Source organism: Eptesicus fuscus, chromosome 20 (genome assembly GCF_027574615.1).
Source record: "Eptesicus fuscus isolate TK198812 chromosome 20, DD_ASM_mEF_20220401, whole genome shotgun sequence".
NCBI classification, from domain to species: Eukaryota; Metazoa; Chordata; class Mammalia; order Chiroptera; family Vespertilionidae; genus Eptesicus; species Eptesicus fuscus.
The window spans coordinates 49,040,413-49,068,367 of record NC_072492.1 but is presented as its reverse complement, the minus strand read 5'-3'; the positions used below and the strand labels follow the sequence as shown (position 1 = coordinate 49,068,367).

Genomic DNA, 27,955 nt, shown 5'->3' with positions numbered 1-27,955 from the left:
GCGGGGGCGGGAGAAGTTGAGCAAGACCCGGCCTTCGCCCCGAGGATGCGGAGGAGGGAGGGCGCGTTCGCCGTCACGGAGCTGAGCGGGCGCAGCGGCCGAGGTCAGAGAAGCGTCCGGAGGCGGGAGCAGGATTTGGGGGTTCAAGGAGAGGCGAGGGCTAGAAGGTTCCAGGGAGCAGGCCCATTTGGCCTGAGAAGGGGGCGCTGGACGGAGGGGAACGGGAGGTGGCTGTTATCGGAGCGGGTTTTCCTGGGGGTGACGGTGAAGGTGGCAGATCAGACCCAGATGATGCGCTTTGTAAGGTTATGGGGACAGGACAACGCCCGGAAGGCGCCAGGCCGGGACCCCGCTGGGCAGAGCGCGGCGGGACTGGCGCCAGCGCCCCAGCCGCAGAGGACACCGCGGAGTGGCGAGGGCAGGCGGGGCCCCGCCCCCACGAGCCAGGCCCCGCCCCCACGAGCCAGGCCCCGCCCCACGAACTAGGCCCCGCCCCAGGGCCCCGCCCCCGCCCCCCCCGCCCGACCGCCCCGCGCAGGTAGGGAAGAGGCGGAGCGCCGGGGCCCCGCCCCCAGAAGCCGCGGCCCAGCTGCTCGGCTGCGCGGCTCGGAGCGGCGTCGGTAGAAGCGGGGCCGCAGGGAGGTGAGCACGGGCGACAGGTGGGTCCGGGCTCGGCCGCGGGACCTCCGGCGCCGGAAGGCTCCGCGGTGTCGCGCCCGAGCCCGCCCTGGGGCGGCGGTGCGCGGTTGGCGAGGGTGCCCGCCCTGCGGAGCTCTCGGGCCCCACGTGGGCCAGAGGTCGGTGCCGGACTCGGACTGGGCTGCGGGACCGGGTCTGCGAGCCCCTGGGGCTCAGCTCGGACTAGACGCCTAAGGGATCCCTGGGCCAAGGGTCACCTGATGCGGGGGCACGACGATTGGGCAGAAGTTTAAAGCCCCGGGTGGAGGAGAAGGGACCGCCCCGGGGCAGCGCCGCGCGCTCCCGCCTTCGACCCAGATCCTCCCCGCCCCTCCCTCTGGGGCGAGCGGCCGGCGCCGAGGTGCGGGCAGGTGTGGGAGGGTGGGCTCGCACTGCAAGGCGGGGCCGGAGCTCGGAAATTGGGCACAGGGGTTTTGACTTCTGGACTGAGGGCCGTGAACAGGTTGGTCCCCTCTTTTAGGGTTAGATTGGAGAGGGATACATCCCTGGGGGGCATATGTGCCCCACCCCAGGGCGGAGGGGGACCTGGGTGAAGGAGAAGGGAGCAGGTGTAGGGGTGGAGTGCCTGGAAGGGTGAGGCTTGGGGGATGGACCCCGCCCTGGACTGGCTGCTGTTTCCCCGATGGCTAGCCAGATTGAGGGCCCCCGTGTGCGACATTTGCTGGTAAAATACTGATTCCAGCGTCCGTGGGATGTTTCTTTCCCTCTCTAGGTAGGACAGAGGGAGAAGTGGAAAGTGGTTCTCAGCCATTCTACCAGCCAGGGCATATCTGGCAATTTCTAAAACCGTTTTGGTCGCCACAGCTCAGGGGGGGGGCGGGGAGGGTTGTTGCTCTTTGACATCTAGTGGGTAGAGGCCAGGGTTGCAGCTGAACACCCTGCAGCGCCCCCGACGGAGAATCATCCGACTCAGAACGGGGGGGCGGGGGGGGGGTGCTGTGCCAGGTTGAGAAACCCAGCGACAGGCACGCCTCGCTTTACGGCGACTCGCTTTATTGCGCCATAAAGCGAGTGTGTGTGTTTTGTTTTGTTTTTACAAAATCGAAGCCAAGACCCTCCACCAGCGAAAAGATCGCAGCTCGCTGTAGTGCCGTGTTCTGGAACAACCTGCAGTGCTTGCGAGGTGCCTGTGCTTCTCCTGGCCTCCCCCGCCCCGCCTCAGCGTCCCGAGAGGTCTGGGGAAGAACTTGGAATAACCCAAACGAGAGGCGCGGGGAGGAGGGCCACGGTTCCCCCAGCCAGAGGCTGCCTCTGGTGCCACCAGCCTCTTCCTGCTCAAACCATGGGCCCTGCAGGAAGTAGGTCTGGGTGCTGTTGGGAGGAGCTGAGACCAGGGGCAGGGAACCGGCCTGAAGTGCTCACCCCCAGGACAGCCGGGTCTGAGCTCCGTTCGCAGATTTTCCCGAGGCTGGGCCGCTGACGCGGGCATGGACGCCTGATGCCTTTGACCTGCTGGCATTTACCCTCACTCGTCCAGTATTTACGCCGGGGAAGTAACACCCCAGGGGTATATCAGGGCTCCTCATTCCTCGTGGCTCCCCAGGCTGCTTCCCTCCAGCAATAGAAGGTTCCAGGGTGGTTGGACCAGAGGCCCAGGGTGGGAGAGCAAGGCCCTCCCCACTCGGGGTGTCAGCGGAGCGGGAGGGGGAGAGGGCGGACATCAGCCACAGGCGGGGGCTGACGGGATTGTTGGAGTTGGGCTCAAGGAATGTGCTCCAGGGATCGGGGCAGGTGGCATGCTCAGGGCAGGATGGATGAAGCAGTCGCCCCTGCCCAGGTGCCAGGCCACCCCACCGCCCTCACTGCCCTCCTCCCACTTCCTGGCAGTATCCATGGCCTCTTGTCTTGTTCACGCCTGGACCCTGGAACCCTGGTGGGGTGAGAGGGCAGGTGGCAGTTTCTGGTTTGACTTCTGTGTTTTTGGTGGAGTTTTCTTTTATTGTGCTGCTGGTGGTGGTGGTTTTTGGTCTTTTAACTTTATTTATTTATTTATGGTCGTTTAACTTTAAAAGGCTGGAGTGAGACTCCCATCCTCTTAGGAAAACAAAAGCACCGCAGCAGGGGACCCTCTGTCGTGTGCCTCTCGGGGCAGCGCTCAGACCTGCACAGAGCTGTTGGGGAGAAGGCTGTTGGGGAAGAAAGCGGGGGAGCGCTCCCTGGCCGCCGGGCGGCCTTCCCCAGGCCCAGTCCTCACTCCTGTGCCTCAGGCCTGTAGACAGACTCATTCTGAGCTGCAGCCCTGCCTGGCATTTACACACTCTGCCCAGGATGGGACTGGACTCTCCTCCTCTAAGAGGAGGGACAAATCGCCCCCAAATCCATTGCCAAGGCCCCTGGGTCCGAGTCTGGCTCTGGGTCAGTAGCGGTGCTGTAACTGGCCAGAGCTCGGGCACGGCCGTGGCCGCTCCGCAGGGCTCCTGCCCACCTGCCGGGTAGACTCAGCCCCAGACCAGACTCCAGACGGAGCAGGAAGAAGTCAGGGGTGTGTCTGAGCGTGCATGGACCTGCTCACTTCCAGGTGACCCGGCGCTTCCCTCTGGGTCGGGATGAGCAGTGGTGACATGAGGCAGCCCCACCCCAAAATATCAGGGTGGAGGTCCCCTCCCGGCTGCCTCTCCTCCCAGCACATCCCCGTGGGTCCCTGTGCCACCCACTCTGGAGCAGGCGGCAGTGTGGTCCTGGCCACCCTGGGGATTTCCAGTGTGAGCTCACGCGGCTGCTCCCAGTTTCCCCAGTTTCCCGTCCTGCTGAGCCAGGCTGGGGGAGGGGTGGCGCGGCCGGCAGCACCCTCCCAGCGTGCAGGCTGACCTGGCCTGGTGACCGGGGCGGCAGCTCGCAGGACACAGGCCAGGAGAAGGAGCCCAGCCTGCCCCTCTTTAGGGAAACCGAGGGCTCCCCCACACTGCCCGTGAAGTGACTATGGCCTCCCAGGGTGAGTTAGACGGGCATAAAGAAAAACTCACCTTTTCCTGTCATCTTCAGGGACTTACAGAGAGCCGCCGAGTCCCCACCCCCTCATGCAGGGAATGTACGTGGGGTCCCACCCAGATGCCGGTCATTTGCAATTCCAAAGCTGCTGGTAGGAAGGATGTTCTCCCCCCCCCCCCCCCCCACCCCCCAAAAGTGGTTGGAGCTGGGTGGGCAGACCGGAGACCCTGGCCTGGAGGGTGGTGGGAAGCGATGGGCAGGGGTCTAGGAGAGGGTGGTCAGCAGGATGGGGTCACTTCAATAGGTGCCTCAGTTTCCCCAGCTGTGCAGTGGGTAGCCGTAGGCCGTGGGAGGGCGGCAGTGAGGATTCCAGCGGTGGTTCGCAGAAAGCCTCGGGCCGGTGCCCAGCCACACTGGGAACTGGCGAGGGAGCCGTCAAGGTAACGGGATCGGGACTGCTCTTCGGGGCCTGGCTGTGCGCCCTTGGCCAGCGTGTGGTGACGGAGCCCGTGCCTCGTGGGCTGGGGGCCGGCGGGGGGGGGGGGTTCTGGCTGGGAACATGGGACAGAAGGGCAGTGCTGCTGCTGTTCTGTAGAAGTGGCCAGTCTGGGTGGCTAGAGCGAGGGCACCGAGGATGGGTTTTGATCTAGGCCAGGCGTGAGCTGCCACCCCGCCCCGGGGTTCCCCGCCTGCCAGCCTGTGTGTCATGATGGTGTTGGGGGGAGGATGTCATGGAGGCGGAGACGCTCAGCTCCGCTCTGCTCCCGGGCCGAGCGCAGGGCAAGCTGCCCACAGCCGTGGTTTTCTCCGCTTCCCACCTGTGGCCCTGGAGCCCACGCCTAGAGCATGCTTAGCCGGTCCTGGCCCCGGCCCCGGCCCGGGCAAGAAACCGGCATGCCTCTCCCCCGGCCCTACCAGGCCTGGAAGCGCAGGTGGGGGATCTGCTGGAGCAGGACTTGCAGCCAAGGTCAGACCTTATCAGCCAGGAAGATGAGGAGATAAGGACAGGTGAGAGGATGTGAGAGCCCTTTCCTGAAGGAGAAGGCTTGGGTGATGTCATTGCTGCTTGAGGGGGTGGGAGCGGCTCAGGACTCAAAGGCCCGAGCTCCTGGAACCAGACCTGGGCTGCTCAGTCACCTCACCGCCCCGGCCTGTGCTTTTGCCACTTGGTCTCACCAGTTCTTGGGTGATAGGAGGCTGCAGAATGTGGGGGCGTCACGGCCCCACCACCTCCTAACTGTGACTTAACGCCTCTGAGCCTCAGTTTCCCCACCTGTCAAGTAGAGATCTGTTACCTCGGGGCTCTTGGCTCCGATATAGAGACCAAGTGAGTGATGATGGCAGAGGCCAGCCAGAATTCCCATTACTGGCCGCCCACAGCGTCCCGGGCGCTGTACATTCATGATCTCATGTCATCTCTACTGCATTCCTGGGACGGGGGCATCATCCCATTTCACAGCAGAGAAAACTGAGGCTCAGATGGGGTAACTTGCCCAAAGTTTCCCAGCACAGTAGGTGGTCAAGGCGGGGTTTGAGCCCTGTCCCCAGCCCTCACTCCTCAATGAGAGAACCCACGCTGCCCCCAAGGAAGCGGGGAGGGGGGGGCAGTGATGAGTGGGTAGGTTTTGAAGTCCCCCTGGATGGGCCTGTGTCAAGTGCCCGGATGTGCCAGCAGCCCAGGGGCTGTGGCCGGCCTCTCCCAGGGAACCAGCAAGCCCCAGGGCAGAGTTCTGGGAAATCGGGTTATTAGCTCTGGGTTTATTAGCTGGGTTATTAGCTCTGGGTTTATTAGCTCTTTAATGAGGGTTTACGAGCTGAAAAGTGTTTGCCCTGCTGAGGGGCACGGGCGCCCTGTCCTGAGTGTGTTGCAGTGCAGGGCCCAGGGCAGCTCAGAGCCCGACTTCTGGCTCAGTGATCGGGACCAGGTGCTCACCTCTCTGTGAAATACGGCCTAGCTGCCCTGGCCCGTGTGGCTCAGTTGGTTGAGCGTCATCCTGTGCACCAGAAGGTCGCTGGTTCGATTCCCAGTCAGGGCACATGCCCCAGTTGTGTGGGCTTGATCCCCAGTCGGGGGCATACAGGAGGCAGCAATCAGTTTCTCTCCCCCTCCCCCCCAACATCAATTTAAAAAACTTATTGAAATATATATACACTGAGTGGCCAGATTATTATGATCTCTGAACACATAATAATCTGGCCACTCAGTGTGTGTGTGTGTGTGTGTGTGTGTGTGTGTGTATTAGAGGCCCAGTGCATGAATTCGTGCATGGGTGGGGTCCGGCCAGCCTGGCCAGGGGGAGGAGACATGGGCGGTTGGCCGGCCTGCCTGCTGATTGAACTCCTGGTCGAGGGGACAATTTGCATATTAGCCTTTTATTATATAGGATATACACTGAGTGGCCAGATTATTATGCGTTCAGAGATCATCATCATCTGGCCACTCAGTGTATACGGCCTCACGAATGGTGACCAGGGCACCTGGAGTTCAGACCCTTGGGAGGATGCGCAGCATTTTAAGCACACACAAACTGAGGCTCAGAGAGGTTAAGTGGCTTGTCCGAGATCACACAGCATTTGGGGCCAAGCCTAAGACTGTCTGCTGTTTGGACAGTGTTTTCTCTGTCTGGAGCCCGGCCACAGGGAGGAGGGGGGAAGATGGGTAGACTCCTCCATTGCGAACATGGAGAGCCCCGTGCCAGCACCGAGAGGGGTCGTGTCTGGGAACAGCCTGTCACACCGGGTGTCAGGGAGTCAGAGAGTCCCCGAGGGGCGTCCGGGTGGGCACCATGGTGGGCCCAGCACTGTGTCCACTTAGGGACACCCGGTGCACTCTGCCTTCCAGTGGTGCCCGCCCCCATACGCCACCGGCAGCTGCATCATCTTAGGACGTGGGCGCACGGGGCTCGGGTGCTCCCAGCTCAGCCAGCTTCCTGGACCCAAGGAGCCCCGCAGAGGATGGGCATTCACACCTCTGCCAGCCCCACAGCGGGCGGGGGGGAGGGGTGCGCTCTTGGGGTCTCCTCTGCTCCAGAACGTGGCAGCCCCCTCCCCACCCCCACACACTCACACTCTGCTCCTGGCGGCACCCTGGAACCCAACACCGCTTCCCGTGTCTGTGGTCGGCCATGCCACCCAAGCCACTCTAACTGGGTCACGGGGTGCCCAGAACCTGGGTCTGATGGAGGGAGGCTGGTGGGTCACCAAGCACCTGAGCCTGCCCCTCCAGGTCGCGTCTTCCGAGCTGAGTTTGAGCAAAGCCCTTCAGGGGGTGGGGTGGCCTAGGGGGCTCTCTGGGCAGCTGTCGGGGAGTGGGACCTGTCCCCGTGGGACATGGGTCTGGCACAAATGGCAGGTGTTTCCATTTTTCCTCTCCCCTGGGCGGTGGGGCTGAAGCCCGTGCCCTGCAGGGTGGGGGGTGTGTGTGTGTGTGTGTCCTGGCACCTCTGGGGAAGTGGGTGCTTGCCAGGAGGAGGGAGTCCCTTTCCTCCCTGCCTGTCACTGACTTTGGTGATTGGGTTTCAGCCACCAACTGGGACAGTTTCTTTCCTTCCCAAATCCTGCCCCGCTCCCCCTGGCCAGGGCAGGGCGGGGTGCAGGGGTGCCTGAGGCTGTGCAGGCAGCGTGGGCCCGTGGAGGGACACCAGGGTAGGTGACGGCCTGGCCGTGGGCCGCTCCTTCCGGTCTGGTGGGTCAGCAGAGGCAGGGGTTTCGCTGGGGGTTGCATGGTGGGGGGTGGGGGCCGTTTCCTCTTTCGCTTGGCAGCTTTCTAAAAATGACGGGTTCCCAGAAGGGCTGTGGGAGGGAAAATCGCGTGTCGGTTTCTGTGGCAGGGAAGCAGGGAGACCGGCCACTTCCTCGCCGTCCCCCCACCTCCATCCTGTGAGTCAGCGGGGGGCCGGCAGGGCAGCCCAGCCTCTGGGGCAGCTGGAAGTCACTCCCCGCTGCTGGGGACCCCTAAGCTCCCAGCTCACCGATGGCCTGCCCCTTCCTCCCTGGAGGGGACTGCTCGCCCCTTGTCCGAGGGCCCCTCCCTCCCCGTTTGTGGGTACATGCGGTTGGAGGGTTGGAGCCCTCCTGTCCATCACCCGCCTGCTTCACCTGGGGTCCAAGCTACTGCTGGCTCCCAAAGCCCCTCGGAGCCTGGGGGGGGTGGAGACCCCGCCCACCTTTAGCAAGACTGGGGCACCTTCTGGAACCTGCTAGTGTGGGGTGGGCTGGTGGCTGGCAGGGAGAGCCAGAGGGAGGGGCAGGAGCCAGACTCCTTGGTGCAGGTGGCACGGGGGCGGGGGGGGGGGCAGACGGGGAGGGGCCATGCCAGGACGCACAGGGGTGCTGTCGGGGACCTCCCTGGGAGGCTGTGTGCCCGGGCGATGTGTCTGGACAGAGCGTCCCTGGCAGTGCCCAGCCGCGCCCTTAGTGGGGAAACCGGCTCCTCCTGCGGCTGCGGCTCAGAGCTGGGTCCTGGCTGCTGCTCCCCGGCCTAGGCTGCTGGGCGTGAGGGGGGGGGTTGTGGGGGGGCGAGGGTTATGCCTCAACCCATGATGATTGGAGTGCTGTACCACCCCAACCCCATGCCGGACCCCACCCCAAACCCCCTCCCTCTCCCCAGGCTCCTGAGGAGTCTCCTAACGGCCCTGGGGCTGAGGACCTTCTGGGGAAGGCCCCACCGAGTCGGGGCTCCGCTTGGGCAGGTGGCAGTGGCTTAGCCGGGCGGACAGGCCCGGACCTCCCTCCGCCCGCTCGTGGCTGGGAGCGGCGGGCAGGGGTCTGAGAGCGGCGGATGTGACTGGGCCGGAGGAAGCCCGGTCCCAGGATGTCACAATTTCCTGCAGTGAGCAAGCACTTCTGGGGCGCCGGAGATAAGTGGTGGGCGGGGCGCTCCCGGAGCTCCAGCCCTTTAGCTGCCGGGGCCCTGCAGCCCCGGCTCCTCCTCGCCCTAGACTTGGGCTGTGCAGGCCCAAGGGTGGGAGTGACCCCCCTGCACTGACGCCCCCCCCCCCCGACCCTCACTCTGAGCCCTGAGGAAGGGGCTGGGAGGGGCACGCCACGGCGGAGAGGGCTGGGGAAGTGGCGTTTGGTACCAGGTGTGTGGGCTTCCTGGGGTCAGAGCTGGGCCGTCGCCTTCTCCAACTCCCTCGATGAACGGAGAAGGGAACTGAGGCAGGGAGGGGGCACGGGGGGTTGCTCACAGGTGAGGACTTGGCGCTGCTCTGTGAAGATGGGTACGTGGCGCTCCTAGGCCCCACCCCTGCCTCTGCTCCCCAGGGCCCGGCCACTTCTCAGAGCCCCCAGGACTGCGGGGCAGCCCCATCTCTCCAGTCCTTCAGCCTCGGGTTGTGCCTGCCCCCCGCCCCCCGCCCTTAGGTTGGTGCTGAGGCCAGCAGCACAGCGGGTCCTGGGCCAGGAGACCCAGCCCGGGGGGCGGGGGGGATGGCCTTGGGATGGGAGGGCTGGCGGGGAGTCTGGGCTGTGCTGGGGTTGGGGAACAGGCCGTCCACCGGGGACTCATCCCGGGACAGCATCCTCCATCCTCGGCCCCGGTCACAGCCGGGCGGGACCCAGGCACTCAGTGGAGCTTCCCGAGGAGCCCGCGTCCTGGGCTGGCTGCAGGGTTGGGGGTGACCGTTTCTGCCCAGGGTGGACGTGGACTGGCCACCTGCCGCCATGCGTGTGCCCCTCGCACTCGCTCTCCGGGCTGACGGTGTGTCAGGCCGTGCCGCCCAGGGCCGCCGGGACACTCACGGAGGGAGCCCGTGAGAAGCGGTTGATTCTGTCTGGTGGTGGCAGGGAAGGCCTCCTGGAGGAAGTGACATTTTACTTTCCTTAAAGCAGCTGGTAGGCGTGAGCCAGGCAGCCGAGGTGGAGCCTGGCATGCCAGGTGCGGGGCCTCAGATAAGAGGAGGTGGGAGCTGGGGGGACGGGATGTGTCTGGCGGGGTGTGGTCGCTCCGAGTTCCAGAAGGATCCTGCCTGTTTGGTGACCTGGCCAGAGCTCGGGCCTGGCAGCCCCGCTCGCCCCCGCCTTCCTGTGCTGCCCGCCTGCCTGCCTTCTTGGTGCCCGGGTCCCAGGACAGCTCTCCCCAGGCCCTCTCTCTGCCCCCGGGTCCCGAAGGAGGCCAGGCCGGGGAACTTTCCATGCCGGGCCCAGGTGAGGCTGTCGTCCTGGAGCTGTCCCCAGGGTGGCATCGCCACGTGGCTCCCGGGACTGAGGAGCACCTGTCCCACACCGAGCCCACTGCCCGTGACTTCCGGGCCTGGGCTGCCCGGGCCTGGGCTCGGGACTCGCAGCGCTGGGTGCAGAAAGAAGGACGCCGAGTCTGAGGTCAGGTCTGAAAGAAGCAGAAGTGTCTCGGGCCCCTGCTCTGCCTCGGGTCCCCCTCCAGGGCCCCCTCCCCCCCGAAGTTCAGCACCAAAGGCTCTGAGCCAATATGTATAGCAAAGGGGTGCCGCCCTGTGGACTCAGAGGAGGCCCAGACCCACCCCCAGCCTCTGGGCCGCCCCCTGGCAGTTCCTGGGCTCCTGGGTGCCCAGGTCCCTCTAAAGACCGCGTTTGCAGGGTGCTCGGATGCTGGCCAAGATTTTCTGTGGCCTTGTCCTGGCCGGTGTGGCTCGGTGGGTAGAGCGTCGAACTGCGGCCTGAAGGGCCCCAGGTTTGATTCTGGTCAAGGGCACATGCCTGGGTTGCGGGCTCCATCCCCAGTGGGGGACGTGCAGGAGGCAGCCGATCCATGATTCTCTCTCATCATTGATGTTTCTATCTCTCTCCCTCTCCCTTCCTCTCTGAAATCAATAGAAATATATATTTTTTTAAAAAGATTTTCTGTGGCCTGGACTCTCCACGGTCTCCCCGATGGTGTGCCTTCCAGCGCACCCCAACTCTAGCGAGGGTGGGGGCACCACTTTCCCCAGGACACCTCGAGCCCTGCAGCCAGAGCGGCTTGTGCCCCAGCTGCTCCCCTTCCTCGCGCTGTGAGCTTGGGCGAGTTGCTTAGCTCCTCTGAGCCTCATTCCCCACCCCCCAGTGGAAGCGATGATGATGCCCCAGGCAGGGGTGTTGAGGATAGAGTGGGGTGCTGCCCGGGAAGGGCCACAAGGCCTGGTGCCCCTGAGGACGGCCCCCTGCCCGCCCCGCAGTCCTCAGAGTTCTACTTCAGAAGCACGCTGCTGCCCTGCGGTATGTAGCAGCACCTCTCAGACAACGGTGCCACCCACTTATCCCCTTTTCTTTAAAAAAAAAAAAGGGGGGGATATATTTTTATTTACTTCACAGAGAAAGGGACAGGGAGAGAGAGAGAGAGAAACACCAATGATGAGAGAGAATTACTGATCGGCTGCCTCCTGCACGCCCCACACTGGGGATGGAGCCCATAACCCGGGCATGTGCCCCGACCCGGGAATCGAACCGTGACCTCCTGGTTCATAGGCCGACGCTCAACCACTGAGCCACGCCGGCCGGGCTTATTCCCCTTACGTTGAATGGATTTCACCTCGATACAGGAACGAACCCCAACGATAGCAATGAGAACCTTCCAGTAGTTTGAACACTGCCCTGCCCTTCCTACAGCTTTAGGCCGAGAGCACCGGGGAGCTGCCCTGCTGGCCTGGAGCGGCTGTCTGTCTCTCCACGCGTGCGTCCACCTGTCCACGCAGCTGAGGCTTGACCCCGAGCATCCCTGCAGAGTGCGGAGGGGCTGGAACATGCTCTGGAGACCTCTGCGACAGACCCACACGCCGTGAGCTGAGCCCACACTCTGAAGGTAGGACGCTGGGTAGCCGGAGGGTGGCCCGCCGTGCTGGCCGCTTCCCGCCGTGCACTTGATTTTCAACAAATACGTAGTGTTGCCCCCTGTGGGCCACGCACGTGCGATGCTCAGGAGGGAGGAAGTTAGTCCCCCGCCGTCGGAGAGGACGTGGGTGACCCTTGGTCAAGTGCAGGCCTGTGTGGCCCTCAGGCCCAGGCCGCCCGGCCCCAGCCTGTGTTTTTGGCCACGACCCTCCAGCACCTCCCTGAAGGGCTGGGCAGGTGGGACAGTGAGGGGCCCGCAGCCGCTGCAGGGGCGGGAGAGGGCAAGGTGGGGCAAAGCCACGCAGGGCCCAGCGTTCCCAGGGAGGAGGCTGGCTGTGTTTAAGTGAGAACAGGAAACCCTGGCACAGAGCTGAGCCCGGAAGGACATGGCGTCGAAACCAGTCGGGAGCTAAGTGAACCTCGGGTCTTCCACTCGGCGAGACCTTGCGGTCGCCGGGGGAGAGCTGTCTGTGTGGCTGACGGGACAGTGCCCGCCCCAGGACCTGGGGGAGTGCGTGTGTGCGTGGGTCCTGTCCTCGGTGCAGAGGGATCTGGAAGGACAGGCACACGGCTTCCTCCTGCGGGACGGGCGGCAGGCGGGCCACGAGCTCACTCTGCCCTGTGTAGGCCTCTGAGTCTTCTTTCTCTGCTTTCTTTTTTGTTTGTTTGTTTGCAATGAACATACACTGAGTGGCCAGACTACTATGATCTCTGAACGCATAATAATCTGGCCACTCGTGTATTTGTATCTTTTGCTGGAGATCAACCACCTGTTTGCCCTGAGCTTTCTATCAGCCAGTGCAAAGGGGAAAGCTGATCAGGTGCACGATTTATAGTATCTTTGATATCAAATCAATGAGGTGCTCAAGAGAAGTACACTGAGTGGCCGGATGATTGTGCGTTCAGAGATCACCATAATCTGGCCACTCAGTGTATATTACTTGCATCGTTAAGATAGGACATTTTGCCGAAACCGGTTTGGCTCAGTGGATAGAGCGTCAGTCTGCGGACTGAAGGGTCCCAGGTTCGATTCCGGTCGAGGGCATGTACCTTGGTTGCGGGCACATCTCCGGTAGGGGGTGTGCAGGAGGCAGCTGGTCGATGTTTCTCTCTCATCGATGTTTCTGGCTCTCTATCCCTCTCCCTTCCTCTCTGTGGGAAATCAAAAAAATATATTTAAAAATATATATATTTATTAAAAAAAAAAGATAGAACATTTTTTTCCTCCGTGAAAAGAAAAAGGGACCAGACAGGTGGCAGTTTCAGTTAACCTTTGAAAAAGGAACCGGGCCGCCGAGGGGGACGGGGCAGATGTCTTTCGAGTCTGAGAATTAGGCTGAGCCGCCACTTCCTCCCAGCAGTGCGGGGCCATTGGCTGTGGACCGGTCACCAGATGGCCCCCAGCCTTCGTGTCCTCCCCCTGGCGGCCTCAGTCTCTGCGGCTCTCCACCCTGTGCCCTGCGCCTCTCTGCCGTGGTCCTCGCCTGAGCAGAGACCAGAAATGGACGGAGGTGGGGAGTCGGGGACTTCCCAGACCCTCCTGGTCTGGAATGCAAATGAAGGGGGACAGAAATAGACCTTTTTAAAAAAACATTTGTATTGATTTCAGAGAGGAAGGGAGAGGGGGAGGGAGAGAGAAACATCCATGATGAGAATCATTCATCACCTGCCTCCTGCGTGCCCCTCACTTGGGATCAAGCCCGCAATCCGGGCATGTGCCCTGACCGGGAATCGAACCGTGACCTCTGGGTTCGTAAGTCGACGCCCAGCCACTGAGCCCCGCCCCGCTGGGCAGGAATAGACCTTCTTGCCGTACCCCCTCAGCCGATTCCGTCTCTGCCCTGTGACTTAGTGCCCGCGGTTGGGTCAGAACCAGCTCTTGGCAGGTTCTCAGTCCGGCTGTCCGCCCTGGCACCTGGGTCTCCACGTCCCCTCTGGTTCTCTACTCACCCGTGTCCCCCTCCCCATCTCCTTTCCAGCCCCCCCGCCCGCCTGCCCGCCATGGCCTCTGCAGACAAGAATGGCGAGAGCGTCTCCTCGGTGTCCGGCAGCCGCCTGCAGAGCCGGAAGCCGCCCAACCTGTCCATCACCATCCCGCCGCCCGAGGCCGCGGCCCCTGATGAGCACGCCAGCATGCTGCCCCAGGTGAGGGGCTCCCCCAGGTGAGGGCCCTCCCCCAGGTGAGGGCCCTGCCCCAGGTGAGGGGCCTCCCCAGGTGAGGGCCCTGCCCCAGGTGAGGGGCCTCCCCAGGTGAGGGGCTCCCCCAGGTGAGGGCCCTGCCCCAGGTGAGGGGCCTCCCCAGGTGAGGGGCTCCCCCAGGTGAGGGGCCTCCCCAGGTGAGGGGCTCCCCCAGGTGAGGGGCTCCCCCAGGTGAGGGCCCTGCCCCAGGTGAGGGGCCTCCCCAGGTGAGGGGCCTCCCCAGGTAAGGGGCTCCCCGAGGTGAGGGCCCGCCACAGGTGAGGGGCTCCCCCAGGTGAGGGGCTCCCCCAGGTGAGGGGCCTCCCCAGGTGAGGGGCTCCCCCAGGTGAGGGGCCTCCCCAGGTGAGGGGGCCTCCCAGGTGAGGAGCCGCCCCAGGTGAGGGGCTCCCCCAGGTGAGGGCCCGCCCCAGGTGAGGGGGCCCCCCAGGTGAGGGGCCTCCCCAGGTGAGGGGCTCCCCCAGGTGAGGGCCCGCCCCAGGTGAGGGGGGCCCCCCAGGTGAGGGCCCACCCCAGGTGAGGGGGGCCCCCCAGGTGAGGGGCCTCCCCAGGTGAGGGCCCTGCCCCAGGTGAGGGGCTCCCCCAGGTGAGGGGCCTCCCCAGGTGAGGGGCTCCCCCAGGTGAGGGGCCTCCCCAGGTGAGGGGGCTCCCCCAGGTGAGGGGCCGCCCCAGGTGACAGGTGTGCCCACGGGACCCCTTCCGGGCAGTTCCACTTCCTGGAGGAGGCTCCTCCCCAGCCTGCTGCCTGCGTGGCCCCGACTTAGGCCTGTGCCCCTCTGTGGGCCCCGCACTCAGCGCCCCCTCTCGGCGCCCCGGAGAAATAGGAGCTGTGTCCCAGGACAGGCGCATGGTCCCACCCGGGACCTGGCTGTTTCCAGCTCCTTTCGGGGGGCGTGGGTGTCTGGTGGGACTGGGGTGCAGGGGCCCGTGTGTCCTCAGCCCAGCAGCCTGACCTCCGCGCCTGGCTCCTCGGAGAGAACAGGAATGAATCAGTGTTTCCACCCGGCCGGGCCCCGTCCATAAAGAGCGCATTGACGCAGGCCCGGCCCCGCGTGGGCGCCCGCAGCCCGGGCACAAAGGGGCCGTGTTGGTGCCGCCGCTCCCCCCACGGGCGCTTTCAGACACGCAGGGCAGGCCGACGCCGTGGCGTGACGGGGGAGCGCGGAATGAGGAGGCAGGGAAATGCACGCGGGGGTTTTCTGGAAAACATTAGAAAATGGTGATTTTTACCCTCGGAGTGAAAGCAGCTTGGGGGTGGAAGTTGGGGCTGAGGTTTGTTCTCAGAGGTGTCCTGTTGGGAGCCGGGAGCCGGGCTCCGCACCTGCGCACGCCCACCCTCTGCTGCCCCCCGCCCCCCGCAGAGGCCCAGGAACCCCGCCTTCCTGAAGAGCGTCAGCCTGCAGGAGCCCCGGGGACGATGGCAGGAGGGCTCGGAGAAGCGCCCCGGCTTCCGCCGCCAGGCCTCCCTGTCTCAGAGCATCCGCAAGTGAGCACGCCGGCCCGGGGACTCACAGGCCTGTCCCCATCCGTGTCCCCTTCCTGAAGGCGTAGGCTGGCCTTAGCGAGCCTCTCCCTGCAGGGTGGACTGGGAGTCGAACACCGTGTTGCAGGGGGAAGCTGGGGCGCAGGGGCACGTGGATCCGAGGGGTTCGAGGGCCCCAGCCCAGCTCCTCATGCTCTTTCCTACCTCTGCTCCTCTGGCCCCGGGGACCGAACCAGGGGCTCAAGGGGGAGCTGACCTGCCCCTGCCGCTGCATACATGTGCCCTGTCACCGTTTCATCCCCTGCACACATGCACGGTCACCTGTCATCACTCCTTACACGCATGCCTTGTCACCCTCTGCATACACACGGGTGCCATCAACTCTCATCACTTCCCCTGTGCACACATGTGCATGGTCAGCTCTCGTCACGCCCTGCACATACACATGACCTGTCTCCTCCCTTCACACATTCAAGGTCATCTCTCGTCAGCCCTGACACACGTGCACGGTCACCTCTTGTCACAGCTGCATGCACGCGTGTGCCACCGACTCTCACATCGCTTCCCCTGTGCGCACGTGGGCACGGTCAGCTCTCGTTACCCCCTCCACACGCGCGTGCCCCGTCCTAGTCCTCGGAGCCTCACGCCCCCTCCGTCCGCAGGGGCACCGCGCAGTGGTTCGGGGTCAGCGGCGACTGGGAGCTGGAGCGGCAGCACTGGCAGCGCCGGAGCCTGCACCACTGCAGCGTGCGCTACGGCCGCCTCAAGGCCTCGTGCCAGCGCGACCTGGAGCTCCCCAGCCAGGACGTGCCTTCCTTCCAGGACGCCGAGTCCCCGAAGCCCTGCAAGATGCCCAAGGTGGGCCCCATCGGGCCTCGGGGGCGGCGGGCACCTCGCCCGGGGCCCGGCGGCTCTGCTCACCGCCTCCCTCCCGTCCAGATTGTGGACCCGCTGGCCCGAGGCCGGGCCTTCCGCCACCCGGACGAGGTGGACCGGCCCCACGCCCCACACCCACCGCTGACCCCCGGGGTCCTGTCCCTCACCTCCTTCACCAGCGTCCGCTCTGGCCACTCCCACCTGCCCCGCCGGAAGAGGATGTCCGTGGCCCACATGAGCTTTCAAGCTGCCTCTGCCCTCCTCAAGGTGAGGCCGCCCTGCCCCTGCCCGCGCTCCCTCCCGCTCCCCGCAGCAGCCCCCGGGAGCCCACCTGGGCGCCTCCCTCTGTGCCCAGGGCAGTGGATGCCTGGGACCCCTGGGCAGAGGGCGGGCCTGCCGCCCAGCAGCCGGGCCCACGTCCCAGCCCCCAATTCCCTCCTGAGCCCCTGCCATCTCTCCGGCTGGGGAAACTGGTTTTGCACCAACGGGCTGGGGAAGTAGGAAGTGAAACGTGCCGTCAGCCCTCATCACCTCGTTCCCTGAGCCCATTGACGGTGCTGGGCCAGGGGGCTGCAGCGGGCGCTGAGCCCGTTCACTGCCCCGGAGAGCCAGCCCGGGTGGGGGCCCATTCCGTGTGATGGCGGAGGGCCTGCCCAGAGCAGGAGCTGCCCCGTCTCGCCCAGGAGAAGGGCTGGTGTCAGGGAAGGCACTTGAGCCGAGCCCAGAAAAATAAGGAAAAGTTTGCCAGGAAAGCAAGGGAGGGAACAGCATTCTCAACAGAGGGAAAGGCCTGTGCAAAGGCCCCGAGGTAGGAGGGGGCGTGGCCTTTGGGGGAGCAGCAGGTGGGTCCCCGGGGTTTTAGTTACAATGGCAGGAGATGGGATCAAAAAGAGGGCAGGGCCTAGTGTGCCGTGCCGAGGAGCCAGGCCTCGGGGAGATGGCACGAGGCTCGGGAATGAAGGGGAGTGGTGGGTGTCAGCTGCCCGGCCAGAGAGCAGACCGCGGCCCGCCGTGGCGGGGGGGGGGGGGGTGATGCCTCCAGGGCTGTGAAGCCGGTGCCGTGTTCCTGGCCCTCGGTGCTCTGGGCAGATCGCACCTCCGAGGCGCTGTCCCCAGAGGGAGGGCTTGACGATCCCTTCGGTGTGAGGGCGCCTGACCCGGGGCTGGTGCCCGTGCCTCTGCCCTGCGCACAGGGGCGCTCGGTGCTGGACGCCGCTGCGCCGCGCTGCCGGGTGGTCAAACGCAGCTTCGCCTGCCCCAGCTTCCTGGAGGAAGATGCCGTCGACGGGGCAGACACGCTTGACTCCTCGTTTTTTAGTAAGGCAAGCACGGGGCGTGGGCCCTCGGGGCAGGGGGCAGGGTGGCCTGGGAGCTGGGCGGGGTGACCTGGCCCTGACCATCCCCTGCCAGGAGCCCCCGAGGGACCCAAAGGCCCCCTGGTGGGATGGAGGTGCCACCTTGGGGTGCTCCTAGGTCCCCGTTTTTCTGTCAGAGCGAGGACCTGGGGGTGGGGCGGGGTGACCCCCAGAAAAGTCACGGCCGGGGCCAACACGTGGCACCTGCCACCTCCCTCCCAGCGAGCCGCCTGGCCTGCCTTTGACTTGAGCGGTGGGGGCGGAACTGGGGACAAGGGCTCTCACGCTGCCTCTTTCTGTGTCCGCCGCTCCACCCCACCCCAGGAAGAAATGAGCTCCATGCCCGACGACGTGTTTGAGTCTCCCCCGCTCTCCGCCAGCTGCTTCCGGGCGATCCCGCGCTCGGCCTCCCCCGTCTCTCCCGACGGGGTGCAGGTCTCTCTGTGAGTTCGGGGCAGTCCCTCCTGCAGGAGGAGGGAGGTGGCAGAGCTGGGAAAGGGCTCCCCAGAGCCCAGGGATCTTGGGGGGGGGGGTGTCCCTAGACCACAAGTCCCTCCTGGGCTGTGCGAGGTGGGCACCGGGCTGAGAGCCGCCGTCCCGGCAGGAAGGAGTACGGCCGCACCCCCGTGCCGGTGGCCAAGCGCGGCAAGCGCATCGCCTCCAAGGTGAAGCACTTTGCCTTCGACCGGCAGAAGCGGCACTACGGCCTGGGCATGGTGGGCAGCTGGCTGAACCGCCGCTACCGCCGCAGCATCAGCAGCACGGTGCAGCGGCAGCTGGAGAGCTTCGACAGCCACCGGTGAGCGCGGGCGCCGTCCTTGGGCCGTCCACGCCGGGAGCGCTGGGAGGGGCCTCGGGGACCTGTGGCCTCGTCTCCCCCCTCCCCACCTCACACACCGCCCAGGCAGCGGTCAGTCAACAGCATCCATTGAGCGCCAGCCCACAGGCCCTGCGACGGAGCCCCGACGGGATGCAGCAGGGAGGGCTGGGTGGGTCAGAGGGACAGTTAACGCCCCCCCAACCCAAGCCATGAGTGAGGGGACTTTGGGGGGGTGGCACATGCAAAGACCTTGGGGGAAGCCAGAGAATGGGGCGGGGCAGTTCTCGCAGAGTGGACGATTGGCAATGATCCAATAGAGATTCGATCCCAAATTACAAAACACTAAGAAATGACAAGTGTGGCCAGTGTCCTGAGGAGGAGGGCGGAGAGCGGGAGGGGACAGCTGGGGGTGTGGTCAGGATGAGCTGCAGTTAGCTGGCTGAGGAGAAATGGGAAGAAGCTCCCCGACAAAGGAAGCAGCATGTGCAAAGGCCCTGTGGCTGCCAGGAACTGCAAGAGGAGAGGAAGCCCGGGAGGTGGGTGGGCGCAGCAGGGCCTTGCCACCAGGGGAGGGGCAGCGGGAAGCCATCCGAGGGTTTGGAGCTGGGAGAGAGGTGCGTAGAGGTGCCTTTTGGAAGCCGCTGGTGACGGGTGAGTGGGAGGGAGCAGAAGTGCAGGGTAGGGAGCAGGGGTGCTGACCCAGCCTCTGCCCCAGGCCCTACTTCACCTATTGGCTGACTTTCGTCCACGTCATCATCACGCTGCTGGTGATCTGCACGTACGGCATCGCGCCCGTGGGCTTCGCCCAGCACGTCACCACCCAGCTGGTGAGTTGGGCTGCAGAAGTGGGGTCCCCTCCTGGGGGTCCCAGCCCCCCGAGAGGCTTCAGCATCACGGGCCATTGAATGCCTCCCACAGCAACAGCCTGGCCCAGTGGGAGGGTGTCCTGGGCTCCCACTGCTTTGCCCTGGCCCTTTCCTGGGGGCCGGCCCTGGCACGGAGTCCCCGACGCCTCCTCCCACCTCCTCCCGCCCCTGCCAGGTGCTCCGGAACAAAGGCGTGTACGAGAGCGTGAAGTACCTGCAGCAGGAGAACTTCTGGATCGGCCCCAGCTCGGTGAGGGCCAGGGCACAGCCAGCAGCTCAGCAGGAGCCCCGGGCCCTGTCTCCCCAGCTGGGCGGGGAGGGGTCGGCCGGCCCATACCCCCTCATCAGGGGACACCCAACAGAGCGGGTGCTCACTCCCCCCCACACAGATTGACTTGATCCACCTGGGAGCCAAGTTCTCGCCCTGCATCCGGAAGGACCGGCAGATCGAGCAGCTGGTGCTGCGGGAGCGAGACCTGGAGCGGGACTCGGGCTGCTGCGTCCAGAACGACCACTCGGGCTGCATCCAGACCCAGCGGAAGGACTGCTCGGTGGGCGGGCCGCCCTCCACCCTCCACCCGGGCCCTCCACCACGTCCACTGCCCTGGCCTGGGGGGGGATCTTCTAGGGCAGTGACCATGTCCCCTCTTGCTTCCTCTGCCCTCCCCGGCCTCATGCACCCCTGTCCACGGCCCTACACACCCCTGTACACCCCTGTCCATGGCCCTATACACCCCTGTACACACCCCTGTACAACTCTGTCCATGGCCCTGCACACCCCTGTCCATGGCCCTGCACACCCCTGTCCATGGCCCTACACACCCCTGTCCACAGCCCTATACATCCCTGTCCACCCCTGTCCATGGCCCTATACACCCCTGTACACACCCCTGTACACCCCTACACATGGCCCTATACACCCCTGTACACACCCCTGTACACCCCTACACATGGCCCTATACACCCCTGTACACACCCCTGTACACCCCTACACATGGCCCTATACACCCCTGTCCACCCCTACACATGGCCCAGCACAGGAAGGATGCCGACCTCCCAGCCCAAGCCCGTGAAACCTGGGTCTGGAGAATGTCACCCGGGGGTGGGGTCCTGAGGACGGGAAGAGCCTCTCCTGGGGGGTCCCCTGACCGCTCTGCGGTGTGGCCTCCTGGCCTGACAGCCCCGCCCCCTCAGGAGACTTTGGCCACTTTTGTGAAGTGGCAGGATGACACGGGGCCCCCCGTGGACAAGTCCGATCTGGGCCAGACGCGGACGTCGGGCGCCGTGTGCCACCAGGACCCCAGGTGCGTCCCAGCTGGCCCTCGGCCAGGCTGTCCGAGAAGATGGGGTGGAGGGTCGCATGGTCTGTGCCCCCCACAGGGACATTGGCGGGTGGGTGTGGCTGGCTGGGGGTGCCCCAGCCCCTCATTTGGCCCCCTCTGGCCTCTCCCTCCAGGACCTGCGAGGAGCCGGCCTCCAGTGGTGCCCACATCTGGCCTGATGACATTACCAAGTGGCCAGTGAGTACGCGGGGCAGAGGGCGGTCTGGGAGGGGCGGGGAGGGGCTCCCGCCACACCACACCCCCCGCCTGGTCGGTGCCCCGCAGATCTGCACGGAGCAGGCCAGGAGTAACCGCACGGGCTTCCTGCACATAGACTGCCAGATCCGGGGCCGCCCCTGCTGCATCGGCACCAAGGGCAGGTGAGCGCCCGCCTCCGCCCCAGCCCCTGCGGCCCTCCGCCTCGCTGGGCTCGCGTCCTCCCGCGTCCACTCCGGGTGGGAGCAGGACGAAGGGGCGCTTCCCCAGAGCCCGGGGCTCTCAGCGGGGCACCGCCTTCCCACTAGCAATGCTGGCTGTGGCCAGGCACTGGCGCCAGGCAAGGTGGGCAGGGCACTCCGGCCCTGACACCCCCCCTCCCCCCAGCTGTGAGATCACCACTCGGGAGTACTGTGAGTTCATGCACGGCTATTTCCACGAGGAGGCGACGCTCTGCTCGCAGGTGAGGTGGGGCCTGGCGGGACCCAGTGGGGCTCTGGGCATAAGACGCTGGGCACTGCCCGGCCGGCGTGGCTCAGTGGTTGAGCATCGACCTATGAACCAGGAGGTCACGGTTTGATTCCTGTCAGGGCACAGGCCCGGGTTGTGGGCTTGATCCCCAGTGTGGGGCGTGCAGGAGGCAGCCGATCCATGATTCTCTCTCATCATTGATGTTTCTCTCTCTCCTTCTCCCTTCCTCTCTGAAATCAATAAAAATATATTTATTTTTTTTAAAAAAAGGCTGCCCTAACCGGTTTGGCTCAGTGGATAGAGCGTTGGCCTGTGGACTGAAAGGTCCCAGGTTCGATTCCGGTCAAGGGCATGTACCTTGGTTGGGGGCACATCCTCAGTTAGGAGGCGTGCAGAAGGCAGCTGATTGATGTTTCTCTCTCATCGATGTTTCTGACTCTCTATCCCTCTCCCTTCCTCTCTGTAAAAAATCAAAAAATATATATTTTTTTAAAAATAAAAAAAAAAAAAAGACTGATGCCATTTGGGGGCTCAGCCCCATCTGGTTTTCCAGGTGACCTAATACATTCATAGTTCTTTACCCCGTCTGCTCCCCCAAAGAGAGAAGCAGTGCATGGCAGCTACTGGAGCTGGCCTCACGGGGGCATCGGCTCTGCCCACCACACCCGGGCCTCCAACCCAGCCAGGCCGCGGGCACTGACCCCCATGCTCGCCCCCAGGTGCACTGCTTGGACAAGGTGTGCGGGCTGCTGCCCTTTCTCAACCCCGAGGTCCCAGACCAGTTCTACAGGCTCTGGCTGTCCCTGTTCCTCCACGCCGGGTAAGGCTCCGAGACGCCCACCCCCGGGCCCCCCGCAGAGGGGCCCCTGGGCCAGGGGCAGCCCTCCCGCCCCACCTCTCCGAGTGCCTGGCTGGCAGACGGGGAGGATGATGCCTGTCCCCGCCCCAGCCTGGTGCACTGCTTCGTGTCCGTGGTCTTCCAAATGACCATCCTGCGCGACCTGGAGAAGCTGGCCGGCTGGCACCGCATCTCCATCATCTTCATCCTCAGCGGCATCACCGGCAACCTCGCCAGCGCCATCTTCCTCCCGTACCGGGCAGAGGTAGGGGCTCGGTCGGTCTGTCGGGGCAGGAGGGTGGGGAGGCCCACGGCCCCTCCCTGGCCGGGCTCAACAGCGGATGAGCGGCTAAGCTGGAGGCTTATTGGCTGATCCCTTAATCCCGGGCGCGAGGGAGCTTGTCCCTGAGTCATGCTCAGATGGCACCTCCGGGAAGACCTCCGGACGCTGCCCCTCTCTCTGCTCCTCCCCTCTGCATTGGTCTCCATGACCACTGCCCGCCACCAGGCCCCAGATCTGCAGGTAGAGCCACAGGAAGTGGCCTGGCCAGGGTGTGACCATTCTTGACCTGTAGGCACCCGAGGTTTTGTTTGTTTGTTTTTTAATAGGTTTTTATTGATTTTTAGAGAGAGAGGAAGGGAGAGGGATAGAGAGATAGAAACATCGATGAGAGAAAAACATCATCGATCGGCTGCCTCCTGCACGCCCCACACTGGGGATCAAGCCTGCAACCCCGGGCATGTGCCCTGACCGGGAATCGAACCAGCGACCTCTCGCTCGGTTCATGGGACAGTGCTCAACCACTGAGCCACACCAGCCCGGCAGGAATGGCAGTTTTGGACCCATTCGCCCTAAGGCGGCTGCCCTGCCCAGTGCCGGGCCCCTCCCCCGGGGCACCGGGCACGTGGAAGGTCAGCCCAGCCTTGGTCCAGCGGCCCCAGCTGTCCCCTGAGCTTCGGGCCCCACCCTGGGTCGGGCTCCCCGATAGGCTGACCGGGTGCCGGGGCTCCCTGCGCACCTGGTTCCTGGGAGTGAGCCGTCCCCCCACCTCTCCCCTCCCCTCTCCCCCCGCTCCCGCCCAGGTGGGCCCGGCGGGGTCGCAGTTCGGCCTCCTGGCCTGCCTCTTCGTGGAGCTGTTCCAGAGCTGGCAGCTGCTGGAGCGGCCCTGGAGGGCCTTCCTGCACCTGGCGGCCGTGGTGCTCTTCCTGTTCGTGTGCGGCCTGCTGCCCTGGATCGACAACATCGCCCACATCTTCGGCTTCCTCAGCGGCCTGCTGCTGGCCTTCGCCTTCCTGCCCTACATCACCTTCGGCACCAGCGACAAGTACCGCAAGCGCGCCCTCATCCTGGTGTCGCTGCTGGTCTTCGCCGGCCTCTTCGCCGCGCTGGTCGTCTGGCTCTACGTCTACCCCATCCACTGGCCCTGGATCGAGCACCTCACCTGCTTCCCCTTCACCAGCCGCTTCTGTGAGAAGTACGAGCTGGACCAGGTGCTGCACTGACCCCCGCCTGGCCGGCCGCCGCCCGCAGCACCACCCGCGACACGGGCCGAGCCCGGGGCACGGGGGCCGAGCCCGGGGCGGGCTGCCTGCCTGCAGAGCACCCCACCCACACTCCAGAGACCCACCGACAGGGCGCCCAGGCCCTGGTGCCAGTTCAGAGATGGTCACACAGGCGGGCTCCCCGGGGGATGAGGTGCCCTCCTCGGGCGTTCCTGGCCCGGCTGGGGTGCACCCTTGAGCACCTGCTTCTCCGCAGCTCAGGGCCCAGGCCCCGACTTATCCTGCTGTCGGGACCCCCATCTCCCACCCCAGCCTCTGCTGAGTGCTGGGGCCTCTCCCACTGTGACTGTGAGCGTGGCCTTACCGGGGACGTGGCCTTACCAGGGACGTGGCCTTACCGGGGACGTGGCCAGGCGTTCCACCGGGTTCCCACTCCAGCCTCACCACGACCCTCTCCCGTTTCTCCTCCCCTCTCTGCCCTACCAGCCCGTTCCTCAGTGGCTGCTGGGTCTGCCGTCAGGTGACCGGGTGTGGGAGAGGCTTTGGCCGTGGCCTCGGGCCGAGCAGCCACATGGAGAATGGGAAGCGGGAGTCTGGGCGTGTTTGCAGCGAGCAGAGGCTGTGCCGCCCGCCCCTCACCCCGCCTGTCAGTGTCTGCCTCACGGGGCTGCCTCTGATGACAGCAGCCCCCCACCCCCAGGACCTGCTCCCAGGATTGCCCGGGGCTCAGTCAGGGCGTCTGTTACCCGTTTATAGTTTGGTCCTAATTTTTAAAGTAACGCTAAGTTTGTATGGATGCTGTCTCAAATGTATTAAATGATATTCTTCAGGGAACGTCTTCTTTCGACCCAAGGCCTCGGGAAGAGTGAAAGCCGGAACCTTAATTTGGGGGTGGGAGAGGGTGGGGGTCGGCTGGGAGGAACTCAGGGGCAGGGGCTGGCAGGAAGGGGCCGTGGGAATCTTGTGGGACTTCTGGGGGATTTGGTTGGAACAGAAACCGGGTTGGGGTCCCATAGAGCGCCTCAGGGGGGTCCCTTGAGGGGTTGGAGTTACATTCTTAGTCTCCAAGAATTTGGGGTGGTGGTGCTTGTAGGGGCAGGGAGGCTGGGCCGAGGGGCAGGCCTCCCTGGACAGCCTCGCCCAACCCTTCCCCACGCAGGGGAGCCACCCACTCGGTTACTGTGGGCCGAGGACCCAGGGTCCTGGAGCTGGGAGCGCAGCCCCTGCACCCTCCAGCTCCCAGCTCCCCCCGCCCCCTGTTCCAGGGCTAAAAGGAGAAGGGCCCTCCCTGGGACCCGGGAGAACAAGGGCCCTGCACTGGGCTCCTGTGAAGGACGCCCTGGTCCTGAGCCGCCGTGCCTGCCTCCTGCAGGGCCCCGTCGGTTCTGAGACGGGAGGGGGCCGAGGCAGGCTGTTTGTCCCCACTTGCCAGCCCCACTCGGGCACCGTCTGGAGTCCAGGAGGTCCGGAGGGTCTCGTGGGGACAGCCTGCAGGACACATCTCGTGTTCAGCTGGGAGAATAGCCATGTTCTCTTTTTTAAAAATATTTTTTTAATAGAGTCCCGATGTGCAAGAGTAGGCCTTCCTTCCCTGGCTGCCTGCACCAGCTTCCCTCTGGCACCCGGCCCCGGGCTGGCTTCCCTCCGGCCCCGGCTTCGTCAGGAATGACGTCCAGTCTAATTAGCATATTACCCTTTTATTATTAGATTGATTTCAGAGAGGGAGAGTAGAAACATCAGTGATGAGAGAGAACCATGGATCGGCTGCCTCCTGCACGCGCCACACTGGGGATCTGAGCCCACAACCTGGGCATGTGCCCTGACCAGGAATCGAACAGTGACCTGGTTCATAGGCTCAACCACTGAGACACACCGGCTGGGCGTGGCCTTTCTCTATTTCACCCCTCCCCCCTGCCTGGGCATCCCGGCGGAGCTGGGGGAGGCAGGGCAGGCCACTGGAGGCAGGAGAGAGCCTCCGCCCCCCCCCCCCACAGCCCGCTCAGCAGCTGTTCCTCCTCAGGGAGGCGTGGCCCTGCAGCGAGCACTGGAGCTCCGTGAAGGCCAGCGGGCCCACGGTCACGGCGCAGGGGCCCACGGGGTGGAAGCCGAACCGCGCGTAGAAGGGCACCAGCGCGTCCTCGCACATGAGCACGGCCCGGCGCACGGCCGGCTGGCCGCCCAGGTGGCACAGGTAGCGCCACAGCAGGAGGGAGCCCCGGCCCTGCTGCCGGAAGGTGCGGTGCACGGCCAGCACGTGCAGGTGGGCCGTGTGGCCCCCGGGCCGGTGCAGCAGCAGCGACTCCTGCGGGCGGGAGGCATGAGGCCACGTCACCTGGGCCCACACCTCAGCGGGTGCCCCTGAGGGCCTCCAGTCAGGCCTCTCCCACCCCAGAGGACCCCAAAGTGCATACCCCCACCCCGCTCATGGCAGGCCCTTCGCGAGGGCTCTGGAGACCCCAGCGATCAGGCCCTCTTGCCCCGGAAGGGGACCCACAGCCTGTGCTCCTGTCTGGTTTGGAGGAAGAAGTCGCAGTTCTGGGCTCCCCGCCCTCGTCCGGCTGAGGGGCCGGCGCCGGGCCGGGGTGGGGGCCTCTTCCAGAGGTTCCCTGGGGCTGGGCATCGCCGCCCCGCCCTCCCCGGAGCATCCCTTCCCGCCCCCCCCTGCCCCGCCGCCCTCACCGGTGTGAGCCTGTCCTCGTCCCACAGCGAGCCGATGATGAAGGCCACGAGGCGGCCCTCGTGGAACCAGCCCAGGGAGAGCTCCGGGCACAGGGTCAGGAAGCGCTGGAGCTCGTCCAGGTGCAGGGGACACACGCCCGAGACGGAGATGAAGGCTGCGGAGGCCCGGGGTGGCTCAGGGGGCGCCGTGCCACGCGTCCCCCCAGCCCTCCCCGCAGGAAAGCGGGGATTCAGGGCTGCACACGCACAGGAACACGCACACACATAGGAACACGCACACGGGAACGCGCACACACACAGGAACACACAGGAACACGCACACACACGGGAACACGCACACACGCGGGAACACGCACACAGCCTGGTACGCTCACTCCACAGGGCCCGGAGCCGCCAGGGCCTCCTCCCCAGGCCCGGGGGCTGCTCACCTTCCCGCTCGATCTCAAACACGCCGGCCGCGTCCTGGGGGGTGAGGCAGCGGAACTCGCTGGCGGGGAGCGTGTGGCGCCGCTGGCAGCCGGGGGTCCCGGGCATCCCGGGCGGCAGGCGCAGGGTCACGGGCGGCAGGCAGTGAATGCTCTGCGTGGACATCCCGCTGCTGGGCCCTCCGCGGGCGACGGAGGTGCTGGCACCTGTTCGTCAGCGGCCTGGTCGTCCTCTCAGGAGGGATGGCCAGAGGGAGGGTGCGTGTCGCCTCCTTTGTAGCTGCCCCTGGGGCGGGGCCGGCCCCAAAGCGGACAGCACCCCCCCCCCCCGTGTCTGCCCCCCCGCCCCCCCTCCCGCCAGCTGCCTTGGGGATTAAGCACGGTGCTCCCCACCCTTTCCTGGAAGCCAGAAGCACCCACAGAGCAGCCCCTCCCAACGGCGATCTAGCCTCATGGCCTTCAGGGGCTCGCAGCCCCCGGAGAGCAGGAGGGTGGGCAGGGCTCAGGGAGCCCAGGGAGGAGGGGACATGGGCCTCCACTGGCCCTCCCAGTGCAGTGAGGGTGGGCGGGCTGGTTTGTCTGACTTGCCCAGAGGGGCCCTTTCTGGTCCTTTGGGGACAAGATGGTGTCGCCTCAGTCCTCAGCCCTAGAGAGCAAGCCCCTTAGTCAAGCAGGTCCTCGGGGAGCCCACATTGACCCGGTGGCCTTGGGCTGGGCCGTGCACACGGTGGGGGGGGGGGGGGGGGGGGTGGCGAGGAGGGGAGTCAGGGAGGGGGAGGGCCCGCATGGCAGCATGCCAGGTATCCCCTGCTCCCCCCTGGCTCTCCATTGGTTTCTCCCATGACCCCTGCGGATGTACAGCTCTTACAGGAGGCCACCCCCCCCCCTTACAAAGCCCCATGGTGCACTAGCCGGTGTGGCTCAGTGGATAGAGCCTCAGCCTGCGGACCAAAGGGTCCCGGGTTCGATTCCAGTCCAGGGCACGTACCTCGGTCGCAGGCTCCTCCCCAGTCCAGGCCCTGGTCGGGGCGCACACAGGAGGCAACCAATCGATGTGTTTCTCTCACATCGATGTTTCCCTCTCTTTCCCTCTCCCTAAGAATCACTGGAAAGTATCCTCCGCCTCCACCTCTTCACTGCGTCTCAAAGCCCCACGCAGGGGACTCCTGTCCCTGAAGGCTGGGCGCCGGGCGGGGGTCCCACTCACCAGGCAAAGCCCACGTTCCCCCGCAGAGCCTGTCCCGCCGGTGCGTCCACAGGGGCAGGAACCTGGAAAATCGGGGCGCTGAGGCACGGCTGTGGGGGCAGGGTGGCCCAGCCCCACGTGAGGTGCTCAGAGGTCTCTAATCCCCCCGCCCCCCCTCCCAGTTTCACCAGCAGGAGGGAGCAGCCTCCTTTAATCCACGCCCGCCCTCCAGCGAGGATTAGCCCCTTTCTCAGGGAGCCCGGGGTGAGCACTCTCAGGGCGGGGCTCGCCGTGGGGGCCGTGGCAA

The 27,955-nt window shown here is 65.2% G+C and overlaps 2 protein-coding genes across 4 annotated transcripts; one reads left to right on the top strand and one right to left on the bottom strand.

Moving 5' to 3' along the window:
* Positions 1-68: 68 nt before the first annotated feature.
* RHBDF2 (rhomboid 5 homolog 2) lies at positions 69-24,192 on the top strand. 3 transcript variants are annotated; one of them, XM_054708940.1, is made up of 19 exons: positions 69-103; positions 11,191-11,383; positions 13,392-13,557; positions 14,970-15,094; positions 15,754-15,949; positions 16,031-16,234; positions 17,161-17,289; positions 17,647-17,765; positions 17,927-18,121; positions 18,858-18,969; positions 19,184-19,258; positions 19,398-19,559; positions 20,203-20,312; positions 20,465-20,528; positions 20,616-20,710; positions 20,934-21,009; positions 21,737-21,837; positions 21,967-22,120; positions 22,939-24,192. In XM_054708940.1, the coding sequence occupies exons 3-19, from the start codon at positions 13,414-13,416 to the stop codon at positions 23,356-23,358; spliced, it is 2,481 nt and encodes an 826-aa protein (XP_054564915.1). In that variant the 5' UTR covers positions 69-103; positions 11,191-11,383; positions 13,392-13,413; the 3' UTR covers positions 23,359-24,192. The 3 variants fall into 3 exon arrangements, with proteins under 3 accessions (XP_054564915.1, XP_054564913.1, XP_054564914.1); XM_054708938.1 differs by lacking the exon at positions 69-103 and adding an exon at positions 576-642; XM_054708939.1 differs by lacking the exon at positions 69-103 and adding an exon at positions 582-659.
* A 1,165-nt stretch (positions 24,193-25,357) lies between these two features.
* AANAT (aralkylamine N-acetyltransferase) lies at positions 25,358-27,746 on the bottom strand. The gene is made up of 4 exons (XM_008155178.3): positions 27,670-27,746; positions 26,466-26,669; positions 26,038-26,192; positions 25,358-25,660 (listed from the first exon to the last, which is right to left on the bottom strand). The coding sequence occupies exons 2-4, from the start codon at positions 26,626-26,628 to the stop codon at positions 25,358-25,360; spliced, it is 621 nt and encodes a 206-aa protein (XP_008153400.2). The 5' UTR covers positions 26,629-26,669; positions 27,670-27,746.
* Between the last annotated feature and the right edge of the window lie 209 nt (positions 27,747-27,955).

What these genes read in the sequence shown, in the direction of transcription:
- AANAT (XM_008155178.3), bottom strand. Translation starts at nt 26,628, where the DNA reads ATGTCCACGCAGAGCATTCACTGCCTGCCGCCCGTGACCCTGCGCCTG. An exon ending in GTTTGAGATCGAGCGGGAAG is followed by an intron (nt 26,193 to 26,465) that starts GTGAGCAGCCCC and finishes GGGCCTCCGCAG; the next exon opens with CCTTCATCTCCGTCTCGGGC. An exon ending in ACGAGGACAGGCTCACACCG is followed by an intron (nt 25,661 to 26,037) that starts GTGAGGGCGGCG and finishes TCCCGCCCGCAG; the next exon opens with GAGTCGCTGCTGCTGCACCG.
- RHBDF2 (XM_054708940.1), top strand. Translation starts at nt 13,414, where the DNA reads ATGGCCTCTGCAGACAAGAATGGCGAGAGCGTCTCCTCGGTGTCCGGC. An exon ending in CCCAGCGGAAGGACTGCTCG is followed by an intron (nt 19,560 to 20,202) that starts GTGGGCGGGCCG and finishes CCGCCCCCTCAG; the next exon opens with GAGACTTTGGCCACTTTTGT. An exon ending in TCCTCCCGTACCGGGCAGAG is followed by an intron (nt 22,121 to 22,938) that starts GTAGGGGCTCGG and finishes GCTCCCGCCCAG; the next exon opens with GTGGGCCCGGCGGGGTCGCA.